This window comes from Papio anubis, chromosome 13 (assembly GCF_008728515.1).
Source record: "Papio anubis isolate 15944 chromosome 13, Panubis1.0, whole genome shotgun sequence".
Lineage (NCBI taxonomy): Eukaryota > Metazoa > Chordata > Mammalia > Primates > Cercopithecidae > Papio > Papio anubis.
The window spans coordinates 69,458,419-69,484,050 of NC_044988.1; the positions used below are offsets into that span (position 1 = coordinate 69,458,419).

Sequence of the window (25,632 nt, forward strand, 5' to 3'; positions counted from 1 at the left end):
GATAATTATATATATTATACATCTGAGAATGCAAAAATGAATTATTTCCAAAAATACTGAATATTATTCATAGTTCTTCCCCTCCCCTTTCTCATCCATTATGTCCCCAGTCCACCCCGCAACATGATAGTGTCTAGGCTACTTCAGCTTCCTGAGTATGAATGGCCATCAAGAACCAGATTCATCCAAGAATGCACACGTTAAAACAGATTTTGCTGCCTTCTACATGGATATGCATAGTGAAACCCTTAGTTTCATTAAATTATAATAATACTATCAGGTCAGGCATGGTAGCTCACGCCTGTAATCCCAGCACTTTGGGAGGCCGAGATGGGCAGATCACCTAAGGTCTGGAGTTGGAGAACAACCTGGCCAACATGGTGGAAACACTGTTTCTACTAAACATACAAAAATCAGCCGGGCAAGGTGGCTGGTGCCTGTAGTCCCAGCCACTTGGGAGGCTGAGGGAGGAGAATCGCTTGAACCTGGGAGGCGGAGGTTGCAGTGAGCCAAGATAGTGCCACTGCACTCCAGCCTGGGTGACAGAGCAAGACTTCATCTCAAAAATAAATAAATAAATAAATAATACTATCATCAAGCATAGTATAATTTCATCTTCGTGACCTCTCCAAATGTTCTGTTAAACACTCAGATCTCTAAAATATCTTATCTTCACACCCTTCCTGACTCTGATATCCAGAACAACTATTCCTCTAATCCTTGCTTCTTGGTATTCCTAACAACTTATTCAATTTACCACCTAGAGGTTTGACAAATCATTATCTGTTATCACCTAACAAAGCAGTATTTTTGGAGAAGGTTTTTTTAATTACAAATAGATAGGAAATTAACTTGACCCAGCCTAGTCAATCTATGGAAATCACAGCTCAACCCATAAATCAACACAAGGCTATTAGATGTGTTATCCCCTGTTTATAGAAAACAAAACAAAACAAAGCAAGGTTCCATGAGATTAAATGACTTGCTCATGGGCTTTAACCCAAAACTTAGACTCCAAATTTAATATATATACAGACACCAATAATTAAATAGGTGTGCTAATGGAAACAAGAAAGAATGGTAGAACATTATTCTTTATGATGATTCAATAATATGATATAATAATTTTATTCAAAGAAATATTTTGTTGGATAATCTGCCAATTCCAGAGTTGATTTTTAATAATTATACAAATTATGTAACCTCAGTTTCAAGTCCCTTGATCTCATTGTCATCTAATAACTGACGAGAAATTACAACTCGCTCCTTGAAAAATATGGACACATTCCCCTACACATACAGAGCCCTGTAAACATTCATCATTAAGTAAAAACATACTCAGCAAAGAAATGTTTGCAAATTAGTAAAAGGAAACAAAGCAAAAAATCACAAACTTTTAAAATTCATTTCTTGACTCAAATATATTTAATATGCTTAATATACATTAGACTTTAGGAACAGTAAGTTATTATACCTCAGTAACTCAACAAATAGTCTTAAAAGTAGAAAGCAGTGTGTGATGCTGTGGAAGGAGTGCTGTTATTTAACCCTGGATTCTTCCTTTATCTGCCACCAATATTTATGTGACCTTGGAACCTAAATTTCTTCATCTGTAAAATAAGGAACTGGATTAGATGAGCTCTTGAATTCTTCTTTCTGTAAAATACTGAGAGTCAACATTTTATACATTTTTCATCAGCTCATAGCCTCCAGCATTTTTTGTCTGAAACTCTTTTACCTCAATTCAATCAAAAGTTTCTATGGTCTTTCTAAAAGTTTATATGAGTCTGAGTTCTGAGGAAAGAAGCAATTTAAAATGCTGGAATATTAACCCCCATTAAAATTGTGAGGCACTAATAGAATTGTCAAAGGTCCTAATTTTTGTTGTTGTTGTTGTTGTTGGTTTTTTTTGGTTTTGTTTTTGTTTTTATTTGAGATGGAGTCTCACTCTGTTGCCCAGGCTGGAGTGCAAGGATGTGATCTCTGCTCACTGCAACCTCCGTCTCCCAAGTTCAATCAATTCCCCTGCCTCAACCTCCCAAGTAGCTGGGACTACAGGCATGTGCCACCGTGCCTGGCTAATTTTGTTATATTTTAGTAGAGACAGGGTTTCACCATGTTGGCCAGGATGCTCTCAATCTCCTGACCTTGTGATCCGCCCGCCTCAGCCTCCCAAAGTGCAGGGATTACAGGCGTGAGCCACCGCATACGGGCCAGTCCTAATTTTTGTGTGATTCCATAGAAGAAGGACAATTCAGTAATAAAGGAATTGCTGAATAAATATTTGTTTTAATGAATTGAGCACTGCATTTCTCAGTAACCATCAATCAGAATTCAATAAATGCATTAACCATTTAAAAAATGTTTAGTAACTAATCACATAATTCCAGTTTGTTCCTGGATTTAAGGCAAAAGCAAACAAACAAAAAACACAGTGAGAGAATGCAGAACCTTCTCTGGAAGCATGCCTGAATAGATGGGTCTCATGTAAAATGCCCAAGAAAACATGTGTTTTATGGCCGGGTACAGTGGTTCATGCCTGTAATTCCAGCACTTTGGGAGGCCAAGAGGGACGGATCACTTGAGGTCAGGAGTTCAAGACCAGCTGGGCCAACATGGTAAAACCCCATCTCTACTAATAATACAAAAATTAACCAGGTGTAGTGACACTCAGCTACTCAGGAGGCTAAGGCAGGAGAATTGCCTGAATGCAAGAGGCGGAGGTTGCAGTGAGCCGAGATTGCACCACTGCACTCCAACCTGGGCAACAGAGTGAGACTCCCTCAAGAAAGAAAGAAAGAAAGAAAGAAAGAAAGAGAGAAAGAGAGAAAGAGAGAAAGAGAGAGAGAGAGAGAGAGAGAGAGAGAGAGAGAGAGAGAGAGAGAGAGGAAGAGAGGAAGAGAGGAAGAGAGGAAGAGAGGAGGGAGGGAGGGAGGGAGGGAAGAGAAGAGAAGGGAAGAGAGAAGAGAGAAATAGAAAGAAAGAAAATATTTAAATTTTGTTCATTAATAAATAAAACACTGAATAATTCTGAGTTTTGCAACCGTCACTCAAACAATGACCTATAAAGTTTCCAAGCTTGATTGAAGATGATTACTTTCCATTTTGAGGATGTTGAATGGGAGAGTTAGGTTATGTTTGTGAAGTGTTACGGACACTACAACTAATTTGTAAGGACAGAGGATTGTTATCTTCGATGAAAATTGTAGTTCTGTCATTAATAAAAAGATAATTTAATTTAATTCAAAAGCAAGGGGAAAATGCTTTGCTTCTTAATGGAAGTCACATATTATTATATGACTTTATTACCATAGAAAATACTACTGTTTTGTCTCCATTTTTTAAATCAAGTTTTCTTACAGGAAACAGTTAAAGTGTTTTTAAAACATCCTTCAGTGAAAGATGATTCAGACCTAGAAGGAAGAACATCCTTTATGTGGGCAGCTGGCAAAGGCAGTGATGATGTCCTTAGGACTATGCTGAGTTTAAAATCGGACATTGATATTAACATGGCTGACAAATATGGAGGTACAGGTGAGAACTGGTAGACACATTCAATTTGCTTTCACTCAGGTTCCAAAGTGTAGATGTTGCTATAAAACTTGTAAAATAGCAACTTGAAATCTTTGTTCCTAATCTAATATTGTTTGACTTTGGTCTTCAGTTTTAAGTTTGGGTTTGCCAGAATATCACTCCAAAGGCTTTATTTCTTCAGTATTATGGCTAAGATTAAAATATGTTTCTACCAAATGAATGGTTGCATTTGGTTGCTCCTTAGACATGATTATGGGGACTCTTCTGATCATTTATCTTTTTGTAAAAAAAACAAAACCTATACTTTAAAACTATCCATATTTAATTGTCAATAATTATATTTTCAAAAATTTAGAATTATATTTAAGGAATGCACACATCTAAGTGTATTCTCAGCAGTCTCCTTTACTGTGCTCTTTTCTCAGGTTTGAATAGCATTACCACATCCTGAATCTCCCATTTTTAGAGATAACCCCCCATGGCTCTAGAAGCTTCCAAGCTTCAAATCAACCTTGCTTGAAAAACTCTTACTAGATGCTTATTTTAATTTCTTTCTCTAATAGGAGAGGCCTTTACCTATGTGTTGGTTAATGAAAGGTAAAGTTTTTCAGCCTCAGTGTCAACTTGGAGGTCTCTTCCTTGTGTACTGTATCCTACTTACAACTCAGAAAGAGAAGGAGAAATTACATACTACTACAATAGCACTGAATAGAATAAAAAATCAGTGATGGGCTTCTCCACGTTATGTTTTTTTATTTGTAGAAACATGCTAGAGCCATTTGCATCTACTGTTATCCTGAATAAGATTTTTCTTGGCCACCAAAACTATTGATGCAACAGTAGGGAGAGAGAAGGGAGGGGAGTTGCTTTACTTAAAATCTCCCCCCTATACGAAGACAACCGCAGCCTCAAAAAAAATATTTTAAGAAGACAATTCAATTTTATGATAAAGACTTTAACTTTCAAAAGTATTTATCTATCAAAGCCTTACAGCAGATCTTAAATTTCTTTTTTTTTGAAATGGAGTCTCACTCTGTCACCCAGGCTGGGAGTGCAGTGGCATGATCTTGGCTCACTGCAACCTCTGCCTCCCAAGTTCAAGCAAGTCTCCTGCCTCAGCCTCCCAACTAGCTGGGACTATAGGCGCATGCCACCAAACCCAGCTAATTTTTTTTTCTTTTTGTATTTTAGTAGAAACGGGGTTTCACTGTGTTGCCCAGGGTGGTCTCGAACTTCTGAGCTCAAGCAATCTACCTGCCTCAGCCTCCCAAAGTGCTGGGATTACGGGTGTGAGCCACCATGCCCGGCCAGCAGATCTTAAATTTCTTAAGGGGCATAGTACAGACACATAGGATGTTGACTTTATAAATGATCTGAACATTTAATTTTTTGTCAGATTTCCATTATATATTCTTCCACTTTATCACTAGCTTTGATTTTAGTTTAACTTTTTCAGGTATTTGAATAAGGTATGGGCAAGGATACTTGCACTCTTTGACCAAAAGTATCTTTCTCATATGCACCATAGTTGAAGTTCAGACATAAATTCTTCTCAGATTCATTAATTTGCTGGTTTCTTTCTTCTGTGGGGATTTTATTATGTCAGAGATGCCTCCCTGACATTTCTTTTCTGTGAAAGTGAGTTCTTCTCTATCATCCCTCTACCAGGATTTTTTTTCCCTTCCCATTAAAAAGAGGTGTTACCAATAGCAATATATGGACATTATTTGGATCCTGACTCAAATAAATAAACTATAAAAAATGTTACAGCCATCAGGAAAATGTCAATATTTTTGAACATTACAGAATTTCTGTTAGTATTTTTTAGGTGTGATAACAGCATTATGGTTTTACCAGTGATCAAACTATTGTCTCTCAGCTTCGTGTTTATCCTTTTGTCCTTTCTTTGCAGCGCTGGGCCTGGGGCTCTGCAAATCACATTTCCCCTTTGCCACAGGTGCTCTTTTAGAGTCCACCAACAGGGAGCATTGGAGGGAGACTGGAAGACTGGAAGAGGGACAAGGGATTACATCTTTCTGTTTGCGTCCTGCTCTTGCTTTTTTCTTGTTTTCTTTTTTTAGGAAAAAAAGTAAAATAATAATAATAATAATAATAATAATAATAGATGGGATCTCACTATGTTGCCCAGGCTGGTCTCAAACTCCTGGGCTCAAGCAATCCTCCCACCTCAGCTTCCCAAAGTGCTTGGATTACAGGTGTGAGCCACCTCGTCCGGCCTGTTGTTGTTTTTATTTTCTGCTATGGTCAGCATCACCCTAGTAATGCTTCTTCAACACAGTAATTTCACTCTGCAGGTTTCCAACATTCACAGTGTCAGCCTCAGCACACCCTTGTCAGACACAACAGCACCAGCCAAGCAGAGCCATTCCTCAGAGGTTGAGTTTTCATTCTTCAGGGCTCTTCTAAGCTTTTAGGTTTCAGTAATTTCATTCTCTTCTTTATGTACTCCCAGTGCCAGGATTGGTAGCTATTTCTTGCATTTGCTACCCCCGTGGTACCTTAGTGTTTTCTTTCTGCCTTTTCATTTCTTCAATACAAAGCCAGCAATTATTTATACTGAATTCCATCTATTATATCTGGTATGGTTTCCGTCTTCTGACTGGATCCTAACTGATACAGTGAGGTGTTTAAAAAAAGAATCCTTGTTTTTCAAAGATACTAAAATATTTACAGATGAAAGGATATGACTCTAGAATTTTTTTCAAAACAGTCAGAAGTAGAGGAAATGAATCGTGGTTAAATAAAACAAGATTAGCCATGTACTGATAATTGTTGAAGCTGGGTGATAGCTATATTGAGTTCACTGGACAATTGTCTGCTTTTGAATATGTTTGAAGGTTTCCGTAATATAAAGTTACATTTTTAAAAAATTAAGTTTCTATATAAACTTGCAGTACTTTTCAAAGAAGGAGTAATGCTTGACCTAAGGTTATTTTTAAATAAAGAAAATTCAGGCCAGGCGCAGTGGCTCACGCCTGTAATCCCAGCACTTTGGGAGGCCGAGGTGGGTAGATCTTTTGAGGTCAGGAGTTCGAGACCAGCCTGGCCAACATGGTGAAACCCCGCCTGTACTAAAAATACAAAAATTAGCCGGGCATAGTGGTGGGCATCTGTAGTCCCAGCTACTCGGGAGGCTGAGACAGGAGAATCACTTGAACCCGGGAGGTGGAGGTTGCAGTGAGCCAAGATCATGCCACTACACTCCAGCTTGGGCAACAGAGTGAGACTCTGTCTCAAATAAATAAATAAATATAAAGTAAATTCAAATAGTTATAAATGGGGAATTTCTTTTAATATGATCATTAATTTTAACTGTTACTTAACTGAAATTTTATCTTTTTAAAAAATTTGATATTGATGTTATCTGTAGAGTATATTTCATACTGGATGCCACATCACAGAATTGTAGCATTTCAGAATTAGAAGTCACCTTAAAACTAAATCTAGCCCAGGGTTTTCCAAACCATGTTCTTCATAACAACAGTTTTCTATAGAGGTACCTGAAATACTTAGCTGAGGGAATAGACAGTCGAGTGGGTAATGCTCCACTTCTGATTTAGTCAGAACCACTCAACTCTTACTTGTTTTATATATTAGGTGTTTTATAAATTTCCATTTGGGGGAAAAGGGTTCTTACGCTCTTAAAATGTGAAATCACTGAAATATCACAGATATTATATGATGCTTTCATCTGCTTTATGATATTCTCAGCAGTGGTCTTTCAGCCTCTTGTTGAACAGCTCCAATATAGAAAACCCACTACTGCCATCTTAACTCCTTTAGAATGTTCTTCCTTATACTGAGCCAAAATTTGTCAAACTGAATGTTCTACCCTGTGCTGTCTTCCATGTGATAGCACTTCAGATATTTGAAGTTACTCATGCCTGTCTGAATCTTGTCTAGGTCAAACTAACATTTAGCCATTTAGGTCAATGGTTCCCAAATTCAAGAATGGCATAAGAATTACTAGAGGTGTTTGTTTAAATTCAGATTCCCAGGCTACATGGACAGAGATTCTATGTCAAATCCTGTAGCAAGTCCTGTTGACTCCACCTCCAAAACATGTTCTAAATCATTCCGTTTCTCTCCATCTCCATTCCAACCACCCTAGTCAGACCACCATCATTTTTCACTCAGTCTACTGCCGAAATGTTTACTGGTCTCCCTGCTTATATTTTAATCTACTACAAATACATTCTTCTCAGAACAGCTAGAGTCATCTGTTTAAAGCATAAATCAGATAATATCACTCCACTACATAAAGCCCTTCAAATGTCTTCCATCACTGGCCGATAGGATCGTTTGTGATCTGGCCTTTTCTACCTTTCTGACTTACTCCACTGTCACTTACTGTGCTGCAACTACCCTTCCTTCCTTAAACACACACAGTCGTTCCTGTCCTGTACTAACTCTTCCTTTGCTAAATAAATAAATAAAACAAGATTAGCCATGTATTGATAATTGTTGAAGCTGGGTGATAGCTATATTGAGTTCACTGGACCATTGTCTACTTTTGAATATGTTTGAAGGTTTCCGTAATATAAAATTACATTAAAAAAATAAGTTTCTATAGAAACGTGCACCACTTTTCAAAGTGGGAGTAACAATAGTTAAGTTCAAGGTTATTTTTATTTTATTTTATTTTTTATTTTATTTTTTGATACGGAGTCTCACTCTGTCTTTTTCATGGTTCAGTTCTCAGCTTAAACATCCACTCTTATGCAAAGCTATCTGTAACCACCAATCAAAAGTAGTCCCTCAGTGATTCTACATATCAAAACAGTTTTTATTACTTTAATTATACCAATTATCATTGTATAATACTTTATTGATGGAGAATTGTTTTGTTTTGCTTTCCTTCCTAGAATGTAACCATATCTATTGTATTCCATGCTAAACATCCAGCATTATAATACTACGCAGCCCAAAAATCTGCATCCCAGGTTTGCTCCATGGATCACCCTTTATGAAAAAGACACTGTTCTAGGCCTTATAGAGCCATAATACTTCGAACTGGCCCAGGCATCTGAAGTGTTATTTTGGCTAATTCAAACCTATAGAGGGATGACATAAGCCAAGCATTACAGTGGAGTAACATAGGCAGGAGTCAGTGTAACATGAAACACATTTAATCAAAATTACTCTTTAAAACCTCTGGAAGGCACAAGAGAGGAGGCCATATTCCATCTCAGTTTTTCTCCAGTGAGGCAAATTCCTGTTTCTTTTCTTTTCTTTTTTTGAGATGAGGTCTTCCTATTTTCTCCAGACTGGTCTGGACCTCTTGGGTTCAAGCAGTCCTCCTGCCTCAGCCTCCCAAGTAGCTGGGACTATAGACATGTGCCACCTCGCTGTTTCTTAAATTGAGCCCTGGGGAAGTAGCTGGCTTGTATTTGGAGTGATATTGTATTAAAAATGCACTCAATGCAGCAAGATGTACATGCTTTTCAGTACCACTGGGGTACACAAGCCAATTGAAGGAACAGCACATTTAACCAATGGAAGGAACAGTCTATTGATGTCTCCAGTCACATGATCCCTTAGGGACATGTGCTTATTGAGTGGGTTGTTGGGCAGAATTGTGTACATCATTTAAATCATTTCTCTTTGTATTGTTTTCTTGCTGTCTTGAAAGAGAAAAAGAGAAAACTAATAGCTGAAAAGAGAAAACTAGTAGCTTAGAAGAGGATACCATTTCAGACCAACAGGATGGAAAAGAAGAAAATAGCAAGAAGAGAAAGGTAGAAGGAAAGGGGAAAGTGTGAGTGATACATATGCATAGGGAGGAAGGCACAATCTAAAAAAGCAAAAAATAAATTAGGGAATCCTTAAAATTGAGATTGCATTTATTCAAAATGATGGGGAAATCAAGAGAAGAAAGGACATATAATAATTTAAAAGGTGAAGTTGTTATTGACTAATTCATCACTTTCTTTTGGTTCCCTTTTAGCTTTGCATGCTGCTGCCCTTTCTGGCCATGTCAGCACCGTGAAGTTATTACTGGAAAATAATGCTCAAGTGGATGCTACTGACGTTATGAAACATACTCCACTTTTCCGAGCCTGTGAGATGGGACACAAAGATGTGATTCAGACACTCATTAAAGGTGGGTTAATAACGGTACTCCTAATAAGTCTCTCTTAACAGGTAGGAATTCTTGCATACTCTGTTTGAGATAAAGCTTTCCTTACCAGAAAGCTGCACAAGTACAAGGATGAAGGGATGATCACCCAACATGGCGTGAGGAACCTCAAGTTCTACTCCTAGCTCCACTTGTTGGGAGTTGCTTGATATAGGAAAAGTCACTTCACCTGCCTGATCCTCAATTTTATTTTATATAAAGGGGAGTGATTCCTAGCCAGTCCAATTTACAAGCTTATTGTGAAAATCTGAAGTAGACAATGTATGTGGAAGCATTTCCACAAGAATAAAGCATTTAAGGAACAATTCTTATTATTTTACTTCTATTCATTTTAATAAATGCATTTAAGGAAGAATTGTGGTTTTTTTACTTCTATTCATTTTAATAAATGCTATTTCTATTAGACATTTTCATTATATTTGTGCTTTTCTAGGTGGAGCAAGAGTAGATCTGGTTGACCAAGACGGACATTCTCTTCTACATTGGGCAGCACTGGGAGGAAATGCTGATGTTTGCCAAATATTAATAGAAAATAAGATCAATCCAAATGTTCAGGATTATGCAGGAAGAACCCCTTTGCAGTGTGCTGCATATGGAGGCTATATCAACTGCATGGCAGTTCTCATGGAAAATAATGCAGACCCTAACATTCAAGACAAAGAGGTAGAAATTCTATGTCTTTTCTATATTAAGTTTGCTCCAAAGAATTTAGAGTATTTCTTCTTTGTTGTAAACATAAGTAAAACAACAGTTTACAAGATGAAGAGATCACCCACAAATCCATCTGTTAATCAAGACTATTATTTGTCCATGTTCTCTTCCAGTCTTTTTTTATATATATAATTTAACATAGTTATAATATAGACTTGAAATAATTTTATGACTTTTATAAAAGATTGCATGGTATACACATGTATGCATGTATAAAAATAAATATATTACATGATTTTCTTTTTCTTTTTTTAAATTATACTTTAAGTTCCAGGGTACATGTGCACAATTTGCAGGTTTGTTACATATGTATACATGTGCCATGGGGGTGTGCTGCACCCATCAACTCATCATTTACATTAGGTGTGTATCTCCTAGTGCTATCCCTCCCTGCTCCCCACATCGTGTGTCCAAGTGTTCTCATTGCTCAATTCCCACCTATGAGTGAGAACACACGGTGTTTGGTTTTCTGTCCTTGCAATAGTTTGCTGAGAATGATGGTTTCCAGCTGCATCCATGTCCCTACAAAGAACATGAACTCATCCTTTTTTATGGCTGCATAGTATTCCATGGTGTATACGTGCCACATTTTCTTGATCCAGTCTATCATTGATGGACATTTGGGTTGGTTCCAGGTCTTTGTTATTGTGCATAATGCCACAATAAACATACATGTGCATGTGTCTTTGTAGCAGCATGATTTATAATCCTTTGGGTATATACCCAGTAATGGGATGGCTGGGTCAAATGGTATTTCTAGTTCTAGATCCTTGAGGAATCGCCACACTGTCTTCCACAATGGTTGAACTACTTTACAGTCCCACCAACAGTGTAAAAATGTTCCTATTTCTCCACATCCTCTCCAGCACCTGTTGTTTCCCGACTTTTTAATGATTGCCATTCTAACTGCTGTGAGATGGTATCTCATTGTGGTTTTGATTTGTATTTCTCTGATGGCCAGTGATGATGAGCATTTTTTCATGTGTCTGTTGGCTGCATACATGTCTTCTTTTAAGAAGTGTCTTTTCATATCCTTCGCCCACTTTTTGATGGGGTTGTTTGATTTTTTTCTTGTAAATTTATGGAAGTTCTTTGTAGATTCTGGACATTATCCCTTTTGTCAGATGGGTAGATTGTAAAAATTTTCTCTCCCATTCTATAGGTTGCCTGTTCACTCTGATGTTAGTTTCTTTTGCTGTGCAGAAGCTCTTTAGTTTAATTAGATCCCATTTGTCTATTTTGGCTTTTGTTGCCATTGCTTTTGGGTTTTAGTCATGAAGTCCTTGCCCATGCCTATGTCTTGAATGGAATTGCCTAGGTTTTCTTCTAGGGTTTTTATGGTTTTAGGTCTAACATTTAAGTCCCTAATCCATCTTGAATTAATTTTTGTATAAGGTGTAAGGAAGGGATCCAGTTTCAGCTTTCTACATATGGCTAGCCAGTTTTCCCAGCACCATTTGTTAAATAGGGAATCCTTTCCCCATTTCTTGTTTTTGTCAGGTTTGTCAAATATCAGATGGTTGTAGATGTGTGGTATTATTTCTGAGGGCTGTGTTCTGTTCCATTGGTCTATATCTCTGTTTTGGTACCAGTACCATGCTGTTTTGGTTACTGTAGCCTTATAGTATAGTTTGAAGTCAGGTAGCATGATGCCTCCAGATTTGTTCTTTTGGCTTAGAATTGTCTTGGCAGTGTGGGCTTTTTCTGCTTCCATATGAACTTTAAAGTAGTTTTTTCCAATTCTGTGAAGAAAATCATTGGTAACTTGCTGGGGATGGCATTGAATCTATAAATTACCTTGGACAGTATGGCCATTTTCACGATATTAATTCTTCCTATCCATGAGCATGGTATGTTCTTCCATTTGTTTGTGTCCTCTTTTAGTTCATTGAGCAGTGGTTTGTAGTTCTTGAAGAGGTCCTTCACGTCCCTTGTAAGTTGGATTCCTAGGTATTTTATTCTATTTGGAGCAATTGTGAATGGGAGTTCATTCATGATTTGACTCTCTGTTTGTCTGTTATTGGTGTATAGGAATGCTTGTGATTTTTGCCCATGGATTTTGTATCCTGAGACTTTACTGAAGTTGTTTATCAGCTTAAGGAGATTTGGGGCTGAGATGATGGGGTTTTCTAAATATACAATCATGTCATCTGCAAACAGAGACAATTTGACTTCCTCTTTTCCTAATTGAATACCCTTTCTTTCTTTCTCCTGCCTGATTGCCCTGGCCAGAAGTATATTGAATAGGAGTGGTGAGAGAGGGCATCCCTGTCTTGTGCCAGTTTTCAAAAGGAATGCTTCCAGTTTTTGCCCATTCAGTATGATATTGGCTGTGGGATTGTTATAAATAGCTCTTATTATTTTGAGATACATTCCATCAATACCTAGTTTATTAAGAGGTTTTAGCATGAAGGGGTGTTGAATTTTATTGAAGGCCTTTTGTACATCTACTGAGATAATCATGTGATTTTTCTCATTGGTTCTGTTTATATGATGGATTACGTTTATTGATTTGCATATGTTGAATCAGCCTTGCATCCCAGGGATGAAGTCAACTTGATCGTGGTGGACAAGCTTTTTGATATGCTACTGGATTCGGTTTGCCAGTATTTTATTGAGGATTTTTGCATCCATGTTCATCAGGGATATTGGTCTAAAATTCTCTGTTTTTGTTGTGTCTCTGCCAGGCTTTGGTATCAGGATGATGCTGGCCTCATAAAATGAGTTAGGGAGGAGGATTCCCTCTTTTTCTATTGATTGGAATAGTTTCAGAAGGAATGGTACCAGCTCCTCTTTGTACCTCTGGTAGAATTCAGCTGTGAATCCATCAGGTCCTGGACTTTTTTTGGTTGGTAGGCTATTAATTATTGCCTCAATTTCAGAACCTGTTATTGATCTATTCAGGGATTCAGTTTCTTCCTGGTTTAGTCTTGGAAGAGTGTATGTGTCCAGGAATTTATCCATTTCTTCTAGATTTTCTAGTTTATTTGTGTAGAGGTGTTTATGGTATTATCTGATGGTAGTTTGTATTTCTGTGGGATCGGTGGTAATATCCCCTTTATCATTTTTTATTGCATCTATTTGATTCTTCTCTCTTTTCTTCTTTATTAGTCTTGCTAGCAGTCTGTCAATTTTGTTGATCTCTTCAAAAAACCAGCTCCTGGATTCATTTATTTTTTGAAGGGTTTTTTGTGTCTCTATCTCCTTCAGTATTGCTCTGATCTTAGTTATTTCTTGTCTTCTGCTAGCTTTTGAACGTGTTTGCTCTTGCTTCTCCAGTTCTTTTAATTGTGATGTTAGGGTTTCAATTTTACATCTTTCCTGCTTTCTCTTGTGGGCATTTAGTGCTATAAATTCCCTCTACACACTGCTTTAAACGTGTGCCAGAGACTCTAGTATGTTGTGTCTTTGTTCTCATTGGTTTCAAAGAACATCTTTGTTTCTGCCTTCTTTTCATTATGTACCCAGTAGTCATTCAGGAGCAGGTTGTTCAGTTTCCGTGTAGTTGAGCGGTTTGGAGTGAGTTTCTTAATCCTGAGTTCTAATTTGATTGCACTGTGGTCTGAGAGACAGTTTGATATAATTTCTGTTCTTTTAGATTTGCTGAGGAGTGTTTTACTTCCAACTATGTGGTCAGTTTTGGAATAAGTGTGATGTGGTGCTGAGGGGGTGGAGAGTTCTGTAGATGTCTTTTAGGTCTGCTTGGTGCAGAGCTGAGTTCAATTCCTGGATTTCTTTGTTGACTTTCAGTCTCGTTGATCTAATATTGACAGTGGGGTTTTGAAGTCTCCCATTATTATTGTGTGGGAGTCTAAGTCTCTTTGTAGGTCTCTAAGGACTTGCTTCATGAACCTGGGTGCTCCTGTATTGGGTGCATATATATTTAGGATAGTTAGCTCTTCTTGTTGAATTGATCCCTTTACCATTATGTAATGGCCTTGTCTCTTTTGATCTATATTTGTTTAAAATCTGTTTTATCAGAGGCTAGGATTGCAACCCCTGCTTTTTTGTTGTTGTTGTTTTCCATTTGCTTGGCAGATCTTCCTCCGTCCCTTTATTTTGAGCTCATGTGTGTCTCTGCATGTGAGATGGGTCTCCTGAATACAGCACACTGATGAGTTTTGACTCTTCATCCAGTTTGCCAGTCTGTGTCTTTTAATTGGAGCATTTAGCCCATTTATATTTAAGGTTAATATTGTTATGTGTGAACTTGATCCTGTCATTATGATGTTAGCTGGTTATTTTGCTCGTTAGTTGATGCAGTTTCTTCCTAGCATTGATGATCTTTACATTTTGGCATGTTTTTGCAATGGCTGGTACCGATTGTTCCTTTCCATGTTTAGTGCTTCCTTCGGGATCTCTTGTAGGGCAGGCCTGATGGTGACAAAATCTCTAAACATTTGCTTGTCTGTAAAGGATTTTATTTCTCCTTCACTTGTGAAACTTCGTTGGGCTGGATATGAAATTCTGGGTTGAAAATTCTTTTCTCTCAGAATGTTGAATATTGGCCCCCACTCTCTTCTGGCTTGTAGAGTTTCTGCCGAGAGATCTGCTGTTAGTCTGATGGGCTTCCCTTTGTGGGTAACCCGACCTTTCTCTCTGGCTGCCCTTAACAGTTTTTTCTTCATTTCAACTTTGGTGAGTCTGACTCATGTGTCTTGGAGTTGTACTTCTCGAGGAGTATCTTTGTGGCATTCTCTGTATTTCCTGAATTTGAATGTTGGCCTGCCTTGCTAGATAGGGGAAGTTCTCCTGGATAATATCCTGAAGAGTGTTTTCCAACTTGGTTCCATTCTCCCCATCACTTTTAGGTACACCAATCAGATGTAGATTTGCTCTTTTCACATAGTCCCATATTTCTTGAAGGCTTTGTTCATTTCTTTCTACTCTTTTTTCTCTAAACTTCTCTTCTCGCTTCATTTCATTCATTTGATCTTCGATCACTGATACCCTTTCTTCCACTTGATTGAATCAGCTACTGAAGCTTGTGAATGTGTCACGTAGTTCTCATGCCATGGTTTTCAGCTCCATCAGGTCATTTAAGGTCTTCTCTATGCTGTTTATTCTAGCTAGCCATTCATCTAATCTTTTTTCAAAGTTTTTAGCTTCTTTGCAATGGGTTCAAACATCCTCCTTTAGCTCAGAGAAGTTTGTTATTACCGATCGTCTGAAGCCTACTTCTGTCAGCTCATCAAAGTCAATCTCCATCCAGCTTTGTTCCATTGCTAGCGAGGAGCTGCATTCCTTTGGAGGAGAAGAGGTGCTCTCATTTTTAGAATTTTCAGCTTTTCTGCTCTGGTTTCTCCCTATCTTTGTGGTTTTATGTACCCTTGGTCTTTGATGATGGTGACATACAGATGGGGTTTTGGTGTGGATGTCCTTTCTGTTTGTTAATTTTCCTTCTAACAGTCAGGACCCTCAGCTGCAGAGCTGTTGGAGTTTGCTGGAGGTCCACTCCAGACCCTGTTTGCCTGGGTATCACCAGTGGAGGCTGCAGAACAGCAAATATTGCAGAACAGCAAATGTTGCTCCGTGATCCTTCCTCTGGAAGCTTCGTCTCAGAGGGGCACCCAGCTGTATGAGGTGTCAGTCGGTCCCCACTGGGAGGTGTTTCCCAGGTAGGCTATCGGGGATCAGGGACCCACTTGAGGAGGCACTCTGTCCGTTCTCAGATCTCAAACTCCGTGCTGGGAGAACCACTACTCTCTTCAAAGCTGTCAGACAGGGATGTTTAAGTCTGCAGAAGTTTCTGCTGCCTTTTGTTCAGCTATGCCCTGCCCCTAGAGGTGGAGTATACAGAGGCAGGCAGGCCTCCTTGAGCTGCGGTGGGCTCCACCTACTTCAAGCTTCCTGGCTGCTGTGTTTACCTACTCAAGCCTCAGCAATGGTGGACACCCCTCCCCCAGCCTCGCTGTTGCCTGCAGTTCGATCTCAGACTGCTGTGCTAGCAATGAGCGAGGCTCCCTGGGTGTGGGACCCTCCAAGCCAGGTGCAGGATATAATCTCCTGGTCATCCATTTGCTAAGACCATTGGAAAAGCACAGTATTAGGTGGAAGTGTCCTACTCCTTTCCAGGTACCGTCTGTTACGGCTTCCCTTGGCTAGGAAAGGGAATTCCCTGACCCCTTGTGCTTCCCGGGTGAGATGATGCCCCACCCTGCTTAGGCTCACACTCTGTGGCCTGTACCCACTGTCCAACAAGCCCCAGTGAGATGAACCCGTACCTCAGTTGGAAATGCAGAAATCACCTGTCTTCTGCCTGAGGCTGAGCTGTAGGCTGGAGCTGTTCCTATTTGGCCATTTTGGAACCAGGGCCTTTTTGGTTTTTTTGTTTTTTTTTTTTTTTGGAGACAGACTCTCCCTCTGTCTCTCAGGCTGGAGTGCAGTGGCTCGATCTCAGCTCACTGCAACCTCCACCTCCTGGGTGTAAGCGATTCTCTTGCCTCAGCCTCCCAGGTAGCTGAGATTACAGGCATCCACCACCATGCCTGGCTAATTTTTGTATTTTTAGTAGAGATTGGGTTTTGCCATGTTGGCTGGGCTGGTCTCGAACTCCTAACTTCAGGTAATCTGCCCGCCTCGGCCTCCCAAAGTGCTGGAATTACAGGCATGAGCCACCACACCTGACCCTATTACATGATTTTCTTTTCTTCTTTTTTTTTTTGTTGAGATGGAGTCTCGCTTCATTGCCCAGGCTGGAGTGCAGTGGCACAATCTCAGCTCACTGCAACTTCTGCCTCCTGGGTTCAAGTGATTCTCCTGTCTCAGCCTCCTGAGTAGCTGGGATTACAGGCGCACGCCACCACGCCTGGCTAATTTTTGTATTTTTAGTAGAGATGGAGTTTCACCATGTTGGCCAGGCTGGTCTCAAACTCCCGACCTTGTGAGCTGCCTACCTCAGCCTCCCAAAGTGCTAGGATTATAGGTATGAGCTACCACATCTGGCCTATTACATGATTTTCTTTCCTTTTTTTTTTTTTGAGACAAGAGTCTCACTCTGTCACCCAGGCTGGAGTACAGTAGCACAATCTCAGCTTACTGCAACTTCCACCTCCCGGGTTCAAGCAATTCTTCTGCCTCAGCCTACTGAGTCGCTGAGATTACAGACATGCGCCACCACACCTGGCTAATTTTTGTATTGTTTTTAGTAGACATGGGATTTCACCATGTTGGTCAGTCTGGTCTCAAACTCCTGACCTCGTGATCCACCCACCTCAGCCTCCCAAAGTGCTGGGATTACAGGCGTGAGCCACCGCACCCAGCCTATTACATGATTTTCAAACCACATTTTGTTTACTTAAAATCGTCACCATTTTCTCATGTGATATATAATCTTTTTAATAATCATGAATGCTTAAAATTCCAGAGTTCTAAGAACTTTATGTTTAATAGTTTATTCAATCCTTACAATAATCTTATAAAGTAGTTACTATTATTCTCATTTTACGGATGAGGAAATTGAAGCTCATGTAGTTTAAGTAGTTAGCCTGAGATAACAACAGTTGGGGGAGCTTGGGGGGAGATTTAGTATCCAAAGTATGCTCTTAACCCAAATATTAGGTTAAATAAGTAACTTCCTATTGCTGGTCACTTTTTCATTATTATAGGTAAAGTTTCAGTAATTATCTTTGTGCATTTAACTTTTTTCCTTTAGGATAATTTCCTTAGAATAATTCCCCCTAAGTGAGATTATCAAATCAAACCAACCAATCATGTATTAATATGATTAGGCTGCCAAATCATATATATACTGCCAAACTGATTTCTAAAAGATTCTGGTTAATCTATACGTTCCCCAGCTGTGTAGTCTTAACTTCTCTCAGTTTAGCCAGTATTAACTTTTTTTGCTAATTAAATTATTTTAACTCTTTAAAAATATTTGCATGTTAATTATGTTTTCCAAGTCAGAAAATTAGCTATACCTATTAACTCAAGTCCCTATCAACTCATTGAACAAGTATTTATCAAGATTGTTACTGTATGTAAAAGTAACATAAAGAAAAGTATGTAAAATATGGTCCATGTCCTTATGATACTAGGAATGCATCTTTTATAATTTGTAGTACTTTTAATGCTTTACCAAGTTGCCAGTTTTTTACATAAGTAGCATATTAAGTATCTTTCCAGTTCTATTAGCTGCTATGTGTATTGCTTTGGATTGTCTACATAAGCAATCATGCATGCTATCTGTGAATAATAACATTTTTATTTTTTCATTTCCAATCTTTATGCCTTTCATTTCTTTGATGTGCCATATTGAATTAGAACCTTCAATACAATATTGAATAGAATTGGTGATAATTGGCATCCTTGATTCATTCTGGTTTGTCAGATGGCAAGTTTTCAACATTTTACCATTGAGTAAGACGTTGCTATGGGTTTCCTTATATTTCCACTTGCCAAGAGTTTTTTAAAATCATAGTTGGGTTTTTGTCAAATACTATTTATGCATTTATCAACAGGATTTTTTTTTCCTTTTTTCTGTTAATAGGGCAAATTACATTGATTGATTTTTTTTTTTTTTTTTAGATGTTAAACAACCCTTGCATTTCTGGAGTAAGCCCCGCATATATTATGCACTTTTATATACTGATGGATTTTACCTGCTAATATTTTAAGATTTTTGCATCTATGTTTATGAGAGAGATTGGCCTATAATTTTCCTTTCTTGTATTATAGTCGCAAGGTTTTGGTAGCAAGGTAAGGCTAACCTTGTCAAAAAAAAAAAATGTTAGAAAATAGTCCCTTATTTTTATTCTCTTGGAGAATAAAATTGGTATTACTTCTTCCTTAAATGTTTGGGAGAACTTCCTCTTGAAGTTATCTGGTGTTGGCGTTTTCTTTGTGTAAAAGTTTTAAATAACCAATTCAATTCCATTAATTATTCAAATTTTCTAATTATTTTTCTTTCAGCTTTGGTAAGTTGCACTTTTTGAGGAATTTATTCATTTTATTCAAAATGTCAAATATATTTGCATAAATTTTGTCACACACATATTCCCTTATCTTTTTTATGTCTGTAGGATCTGTAGTGAGTTCCTCTTGTTTATTTCATATATTGGTAATGTGTGCTTTCTCTTTTTTTTTTTTTTTAATTTTCTTCATTCCTTACCTGGAGCACTAAAAAAACAAACAAACAAACAAACAAACAAACAAAAAAACTTGATATTCATCTCTTCAAAGGACTTACTTCTTTGTGGATTTTATATATTTTGAGATTTGGGGTTTTTTGTTGTTGTCATGGTTGTTTGTTTGTTTGTTTCTTAAGACAGTATCTCACTCTGCCACACAGGCTGGAGTGCAGTGGCATGATCATGGCTCATTGTAGCCTCAACCTTCCCAGGCTCGGGTGATCCTCCCACCTCAGCCCTCTGAGTAGCTGGGACTATACAGGTGCACACCACCACGACTGGCTAAATTTTTTTTTTTTCTTTTTTTTTGAGACGCAGTCTCATTTTGTGGCGCAGGCTGGAGTCCAGTGGCCTGATCTCGGCTCACTGCAAGCTCCGCCTCCCAGGTTCACACCATTCTCCTGCCTCAGCCCCCCGACTAGCTGGGACTACAGGCGCCCACCACCACACCTGGCTAATTTTTTTGTATTTTTAATAGAGATGGGGTTTCACTGTGTTAGGATGGTCTCGATTTCCTGACCTCGTGATCCGCCCACCTCGGCCTCCCAAAGTGCTGGGATTACAGGTGTGAGCCACCACGCCCACCCTGCCTGGCTAAATTTTTTGTATTTTTAGTAAGAAAGGGTTTCACCATGTTGCCCACGACTGGTCTTGAACTCCTGAGCTCGAGCAATCTACCTGCCTCAGCCTCCCAAAGTGCTAGGATTACAGGCATGAGCCACCGCACCTGGCCTGTATTTTGAGTTTGTTTACTATTTCATTAGTCTTGCTCCTGTCTTTTCTATTTTCTAACTTCTAATTTCTATTTTGGTTTATTCTCTGACACATAGATTATTTAGAAGTGTACTGTTTAATTTTTAGTCAGTTAAGTGTTTTCTCATTTTTTAAATTGATTTTATTAGTTTTTTTTTTGTTGCTGCTGTAACAAATTACCACAGGTTTAGTGGCTTAGAACAACACAGATTTATTATCTTACCATTCTAGATGTCAGAAATTCAAAATGGGTCTTACCGGGTTAAAAATCAAGGTGTCACCAGGGCTGCTTTTCTTTTGGTGGATCTAGGAGAGAATCCATTTTTTTACTTTTTCAGTTTCTCAAGGCTGCCCACATTCGTTGGCTGATGACCCCATTCCTCCATCTTCAAAGCCCCATTGGCTGGTTGAGCCTTTCTCTGTATCACTTATCTGTATAACTCTTACACTCACCCTCCTGACTCCCTCTTTCCCTTATAAGGACCCTTGTGATTACATCAGGCCCACCCAGATAATCCAGGATAATCTTCCTATCTCAAGATCAGCTGATTAGCAATCTTAATTCCATCTACAACCTTAATTCTTCCTTCTCATGTAACATAACATATTCACAGATACCAGGCACTAGGATATGGACATCTTTGTGATGGAGTGCATTATTTTTTTGGAACTTTATGGCCCAGCATATGATCGATTTTGGTAAATGTTCTGTGTACATGTGAAAAGAGCACCAACTCTGTCCTTGTTGGATGCAGTGTTTATATATATATATATATATGTATCAGGGCCCTTTTTTTAGGCCTGTTGTTTAGGTCTTATGTATCTTTACTGCTCTTTTGTCTTTTCTATCAGCTGTTTTAAAAGATGGGTTAAAATCCCACTATGACTGTGGATTTGACTATCTTCCTTTTTAATTTTGTCAATTTTTCCCTTGTATATTTGGAAGCTTTGTTATTAGATGCATACAAATTTAGCATTGTGATATCTTCCTTTTTGACTCTTTTAACACTATGAAGTATCCCCTCTTTATGTCTACCAATGCTTCATCTCTTATCTTTCATGACATTGAAATTTTTAAAGAATATAAGCCATTTATTTTGCAGAATTTGACTCAATTTGTGTTAGTCTTACGTTCCCTCATAATTAGATTCAGGTTTCACATTTTTGGTTGGAATATTACATAAGTAATATGAATCCTTCTCAGGGTATTACTTCTGGAGATACATGATGCCTCTTAACATAGTGTTAATTGGCCAGGCGCGTTGGTTCATGCCTGTAATCCCAGCACTTTGGGAGGCTGAGGTGGGCAGATCACCTGAGGTCAGGAGTTTGAGACCAGCCTGGTCAATATGACAAAACCCCGTCTCTACTAAAAATATAAAAATTAGCTGGGCGTGGTGGCAGGCACCTGTAATCCCAGCTACTCGAGAGGCTGAGGCAGGAGAATCACTTGGACCCGGGAGGTGGAGGTTGCAGTGAGCTGAGATCTCACCATTGCACTACAGCCTGAGAGACAAGAGCAAAACTACATCTCAAAAAAAAAAAAATAGTGTTAATTACAAGCGCTTGGATCAAATGTCATTTGCTTTCTCCACTGTATATTTAATATTTTCCCTTTTTGTAAATAAGCAATTTGGAAAAATGATTGCTTATATTAATTTTGAGTTAGCATAAATAACCACATGTCCAAAAATACTCCAGATGTACTTGATTTTTGTTTATGCTTATAGGGAAGAACAGCTTTGCATTGGTCCTGCAACAATGGATACCTTGATGCCATTAAATTACTGCTAGACTTTGCTGCGTTCCCTAATCAGATGGAAAACAATGAAGAGAGGTAAGTTGTTGTTGACTTCTTTTTTTTTTTTTTGAGATGGAGTCTCGCCCTGTCACTCAGGCTGGGGTACAGTGGCGCGATCTTGGCTCACTGCAACTTCCGCCTCCTGGGTTCAAGCAATTCTCCTGCTTCAGCCTCCTGAGTAGCTGGGATTACAGGCATGCACCATCACACCCAGCCAATTTATTTGTATTTTTAGTAGAGATGGGGTTTCACCATGTTAGCCAGGCTGGTCTCGAACTCCTCACCTCGTGATCCACCCACCTCGGCCTCCCAAAGTGCTGGGATTATAGGCGTGAGCCACCTCGCCCAGCCAAGTTGCTGACTTTTTTTTTAAAAAGTGCTCTTTGTTTATCATACATCCTTTCTACCAGATTTTTTAAATCTCAAGGTTAGATGTTGTTCAGAAATAATAGCTGTACTCATAAGAAAATATTACACTAAGAAATACTGAGCCAGAATAGAAGAGCAAAACTTCCATGTGACATTGATTTAGAATCATGGGATTTTATAGCTCTTCAGAATTTTATCTATTGCCTAGGGCAAGCACCCATTTTGCAGATGAGAAAATTTTAGTCCTGCTTCTGACTTCTGGCTAACATAAGGTCAGTGAAATCCTGATTGACTAGGCCCAGGAGTTCATTTAGGCCAGCAGAATGTGTTACATATTCCAGAGGTTTCTCTTGATGAAGAGGATATTATCAGTCAGTGGACAAAGAGATGCCACCATGTCGCATGAAAACATAAGGAGAAGTTAAGATGAAAGTTCAGGGTTTAATCTAAATGCAGATTGCATGAATAATATAAGGTGTGGAGACTTATGTTAGGGTTATTGCCCAAGAATCCAGGCCCAATAAAAAGGACCAAACAGGCCAGGCGCGGTGGCTCACGCCTATAATCCCAACACTTTCGGAGGCCGAGGTGAGCAGATCGCCTGAGGTCAGGAGTTCGAGACCAGCCTGGTCAACATGGTGAAACCCCATCTCTACTAAAAATACAAAAAAATTAGCCGGGCATGGTGGTACATGCCTGTAATCCCAGCTACTCGGGAGGCTGAAGCAGGAGAATTGCCTGAACCCAGGAGGTGGAGGTTGCAGTGAGCAGAGATCATGCCACTGCACTCCAGCCTTGGCAACAGAGTGAGACTCAGTCTCAAAAAAAAAAAAAAAAAAAAAAAAGGAGCAAACAGAATGTGAAGTCTAAGAAAGAGCGATTCTTGGTGGTCTTAGATCTAGGAAGATTCTCATAATTTGTAAGTAACAACTGAGTTTGTGATCACCCTTCCATACCTGAGGTCCTGTTACAGGAAAGGGGTCCCGATCCAGACCCCACTAGAGAGTTCTTGGTCTCGCACAAGAAAGAATTCAGGGCAAGTCTGCAGTGCAAAGTGAAAGCAAGTTTATTAATAAAGTAAAGGAATAAAAGAATGGCTACTCCAGAGACAAAGCAGCCCCGGGGATTGCTGGTTGTCTGTTTTTTTATGGTTATTTTTTGATGATATGCTAAACAAGGAATGGATTGTTCATGCCTCCCCTTTTCAGACCTTTTAGGGTAACTTCCCGACTTTGCCATGGCATCTGTAAAATGTCAGGGCGCTGGTGGGAGTGTAGCAGTGAGAACGACCAGAGGACACTCTGGTCACCATCTTGGTTTTGGTGAGTTTTGGCCGGCTCCTTTACTGCAACCTGTTTTCATCAGCAATGTCTTTATGACCTGTATTTTGTGCTGACCTCCTATCTCATCCTGTGACTTAGAATGCCTTAACCTTCTGGGAATGCAGCCCAACAGGTTTCAGCCTCATTTTACCAGATCCTCTTTAAGATGGAGTTCACACGCCTCTGACAGTCCCTCTGACCTAGGTCTTTGTGTTAGTTTCCATGTTTCATGGATGCTCTAACTAAAATGGCTCCTGCTATAATACCATTCTCATCTTCTTAGCCACAACCCATTCTTTCTTTCTATTAGTTGGTGGGAAACTTGTTGAGAAGGGACTTCTCTAGGTCCATCTCAGAGGAAACATGTTCCTGTTTGCTAGAACCAACCCCTTTACCACTTCTTTCAGAAACTTCCCTCCTTAGAGGGACAGCTGAAGATGTCTCCCTTTGAAACTCTAAAAAAAAAAAAAAAGAAAGTTTAAGAATCCTCAGACTTAGTGATGACTTGTTTTGTTTCTATAAAAATTTATTCTGTGTAACAGCATTTACCACCTGACTGCTATATTTTTAAGGAAACAATGAAATTTTTTTAATTCAATTTCCATTTATATGCTAAACCTTGAATATGAGACCTAAGTAACTGCATGAATTAAGGTGTTTACTGTCTCCCAGAATAAGCATATGTTAATTACAGACCAAAAGACCTGGCCGGGCGCGGTGGCTCAAGCCTGTAATCCCAGCACTTTGGGAGGCCGAGACGGGTGGATCACGAGGTCAGGCGATCGAGACCATCCTGGCTAACACGATGAAACCCCGTCTCTACTAAAAGATACAAAAAACTAGCCGGGCGTGGTGGCGGGCGCCTGTAGTCCCAGCTACTCCGGAGGCTGAGGCAGGAGAATGGCGTGAACCCGGGAGGCGGAGCTTGCAGTGAGCCGAGATCGGGCCACTGCAATCCAGCCTGGGCGACAGAGCGAGACTCCGTCTCAAAAAAAAAAAAAAAAAAAAAAAGACCAAAGGAAAAATCCTCATAACTGTACTTGCCAAACTATAGATAAAAAGAGACAGTGGCAATAACCCAATCTCTGTTAATATTTCATCAGCAATGTACCTTGATGTACAAATGTCAGAACTTGGCACTGCCTTTTACATTTATTGACATTCCAGTTTAGGCATTCTACTCATCCCATCAGACCATTCCCTGCCACATGGCAGGTCCAATTGTATCTTGTCTGTTGTCTATATCCACATTGTTTCTTGGTTGGTTACCATCAGTGTAGGGCTAATTTTTACTTCTCATACATTGACACTAGTCAGTTGATGAACACCATATAGACATAATTTTTGCCAGCTTCTGCTAACTTTCAGTCAATAACTATCTGACACACTCACCCCAACACTGATGGGAATATTCACAGCACTTGAATTTTTCTAAATTGAATTTGGGATGAAGAAAGACTCAGTAGTAATAATCACAATGTGTATTATGATCACACTTGTTTTAAATGCTAGGTACAGACTTCAATCTTAAAATGATGCTAGATATTTAGATTGTGTCTCTGAATAAAATATTGAGAATACTGATTTGAATAAAGCAATTACAAAAATGCATTTTTTGAGAAAATTGGGTAAATTTGATTATGAAGTGGTCCTTAGATTTTACTAAGGAATTCCTGTTAATTTTGTTAGTATAATAATGACATTGTGGCTATGCCCGTATTATTTACTGATGAATACTTAAACACATAGAGATGAAGATGTTACAGGAAAGTGGTCCCAATCCCAACCCAAAGAGAGGGTTCTTGGATCTCTCGCAAGAAACAATTCAGGGCAAGTCCGCGGAGCAAAGCA

The 25,632-nt window shown here is 39.0% G+C and overlaps 1 protein-coding gene across 1 annotated transcript in view; it reads left to right on the forward strand.

Annotated features, from left to right (window-relative positions):
• Positions 1-25,632, forward strand: part of INVS (inversin) — a 198,059-nt gene that overhangs the window by 138,283 nt on the left and 34,144 nt on the right. Inside the window, 4 exon segments of the mRNA XM_017949687.3 lie at positions 3,363-3,534; positions 9,503-9,658; positions 10,128-10,357; positions 22,020-22,126. Coding sequence (XP_017805176.2) covers positions 3,363-3,534; positions 9,503-9,658; positions 10,128-10,357; positions 22,020-22,126 — 665 coding nt within the window.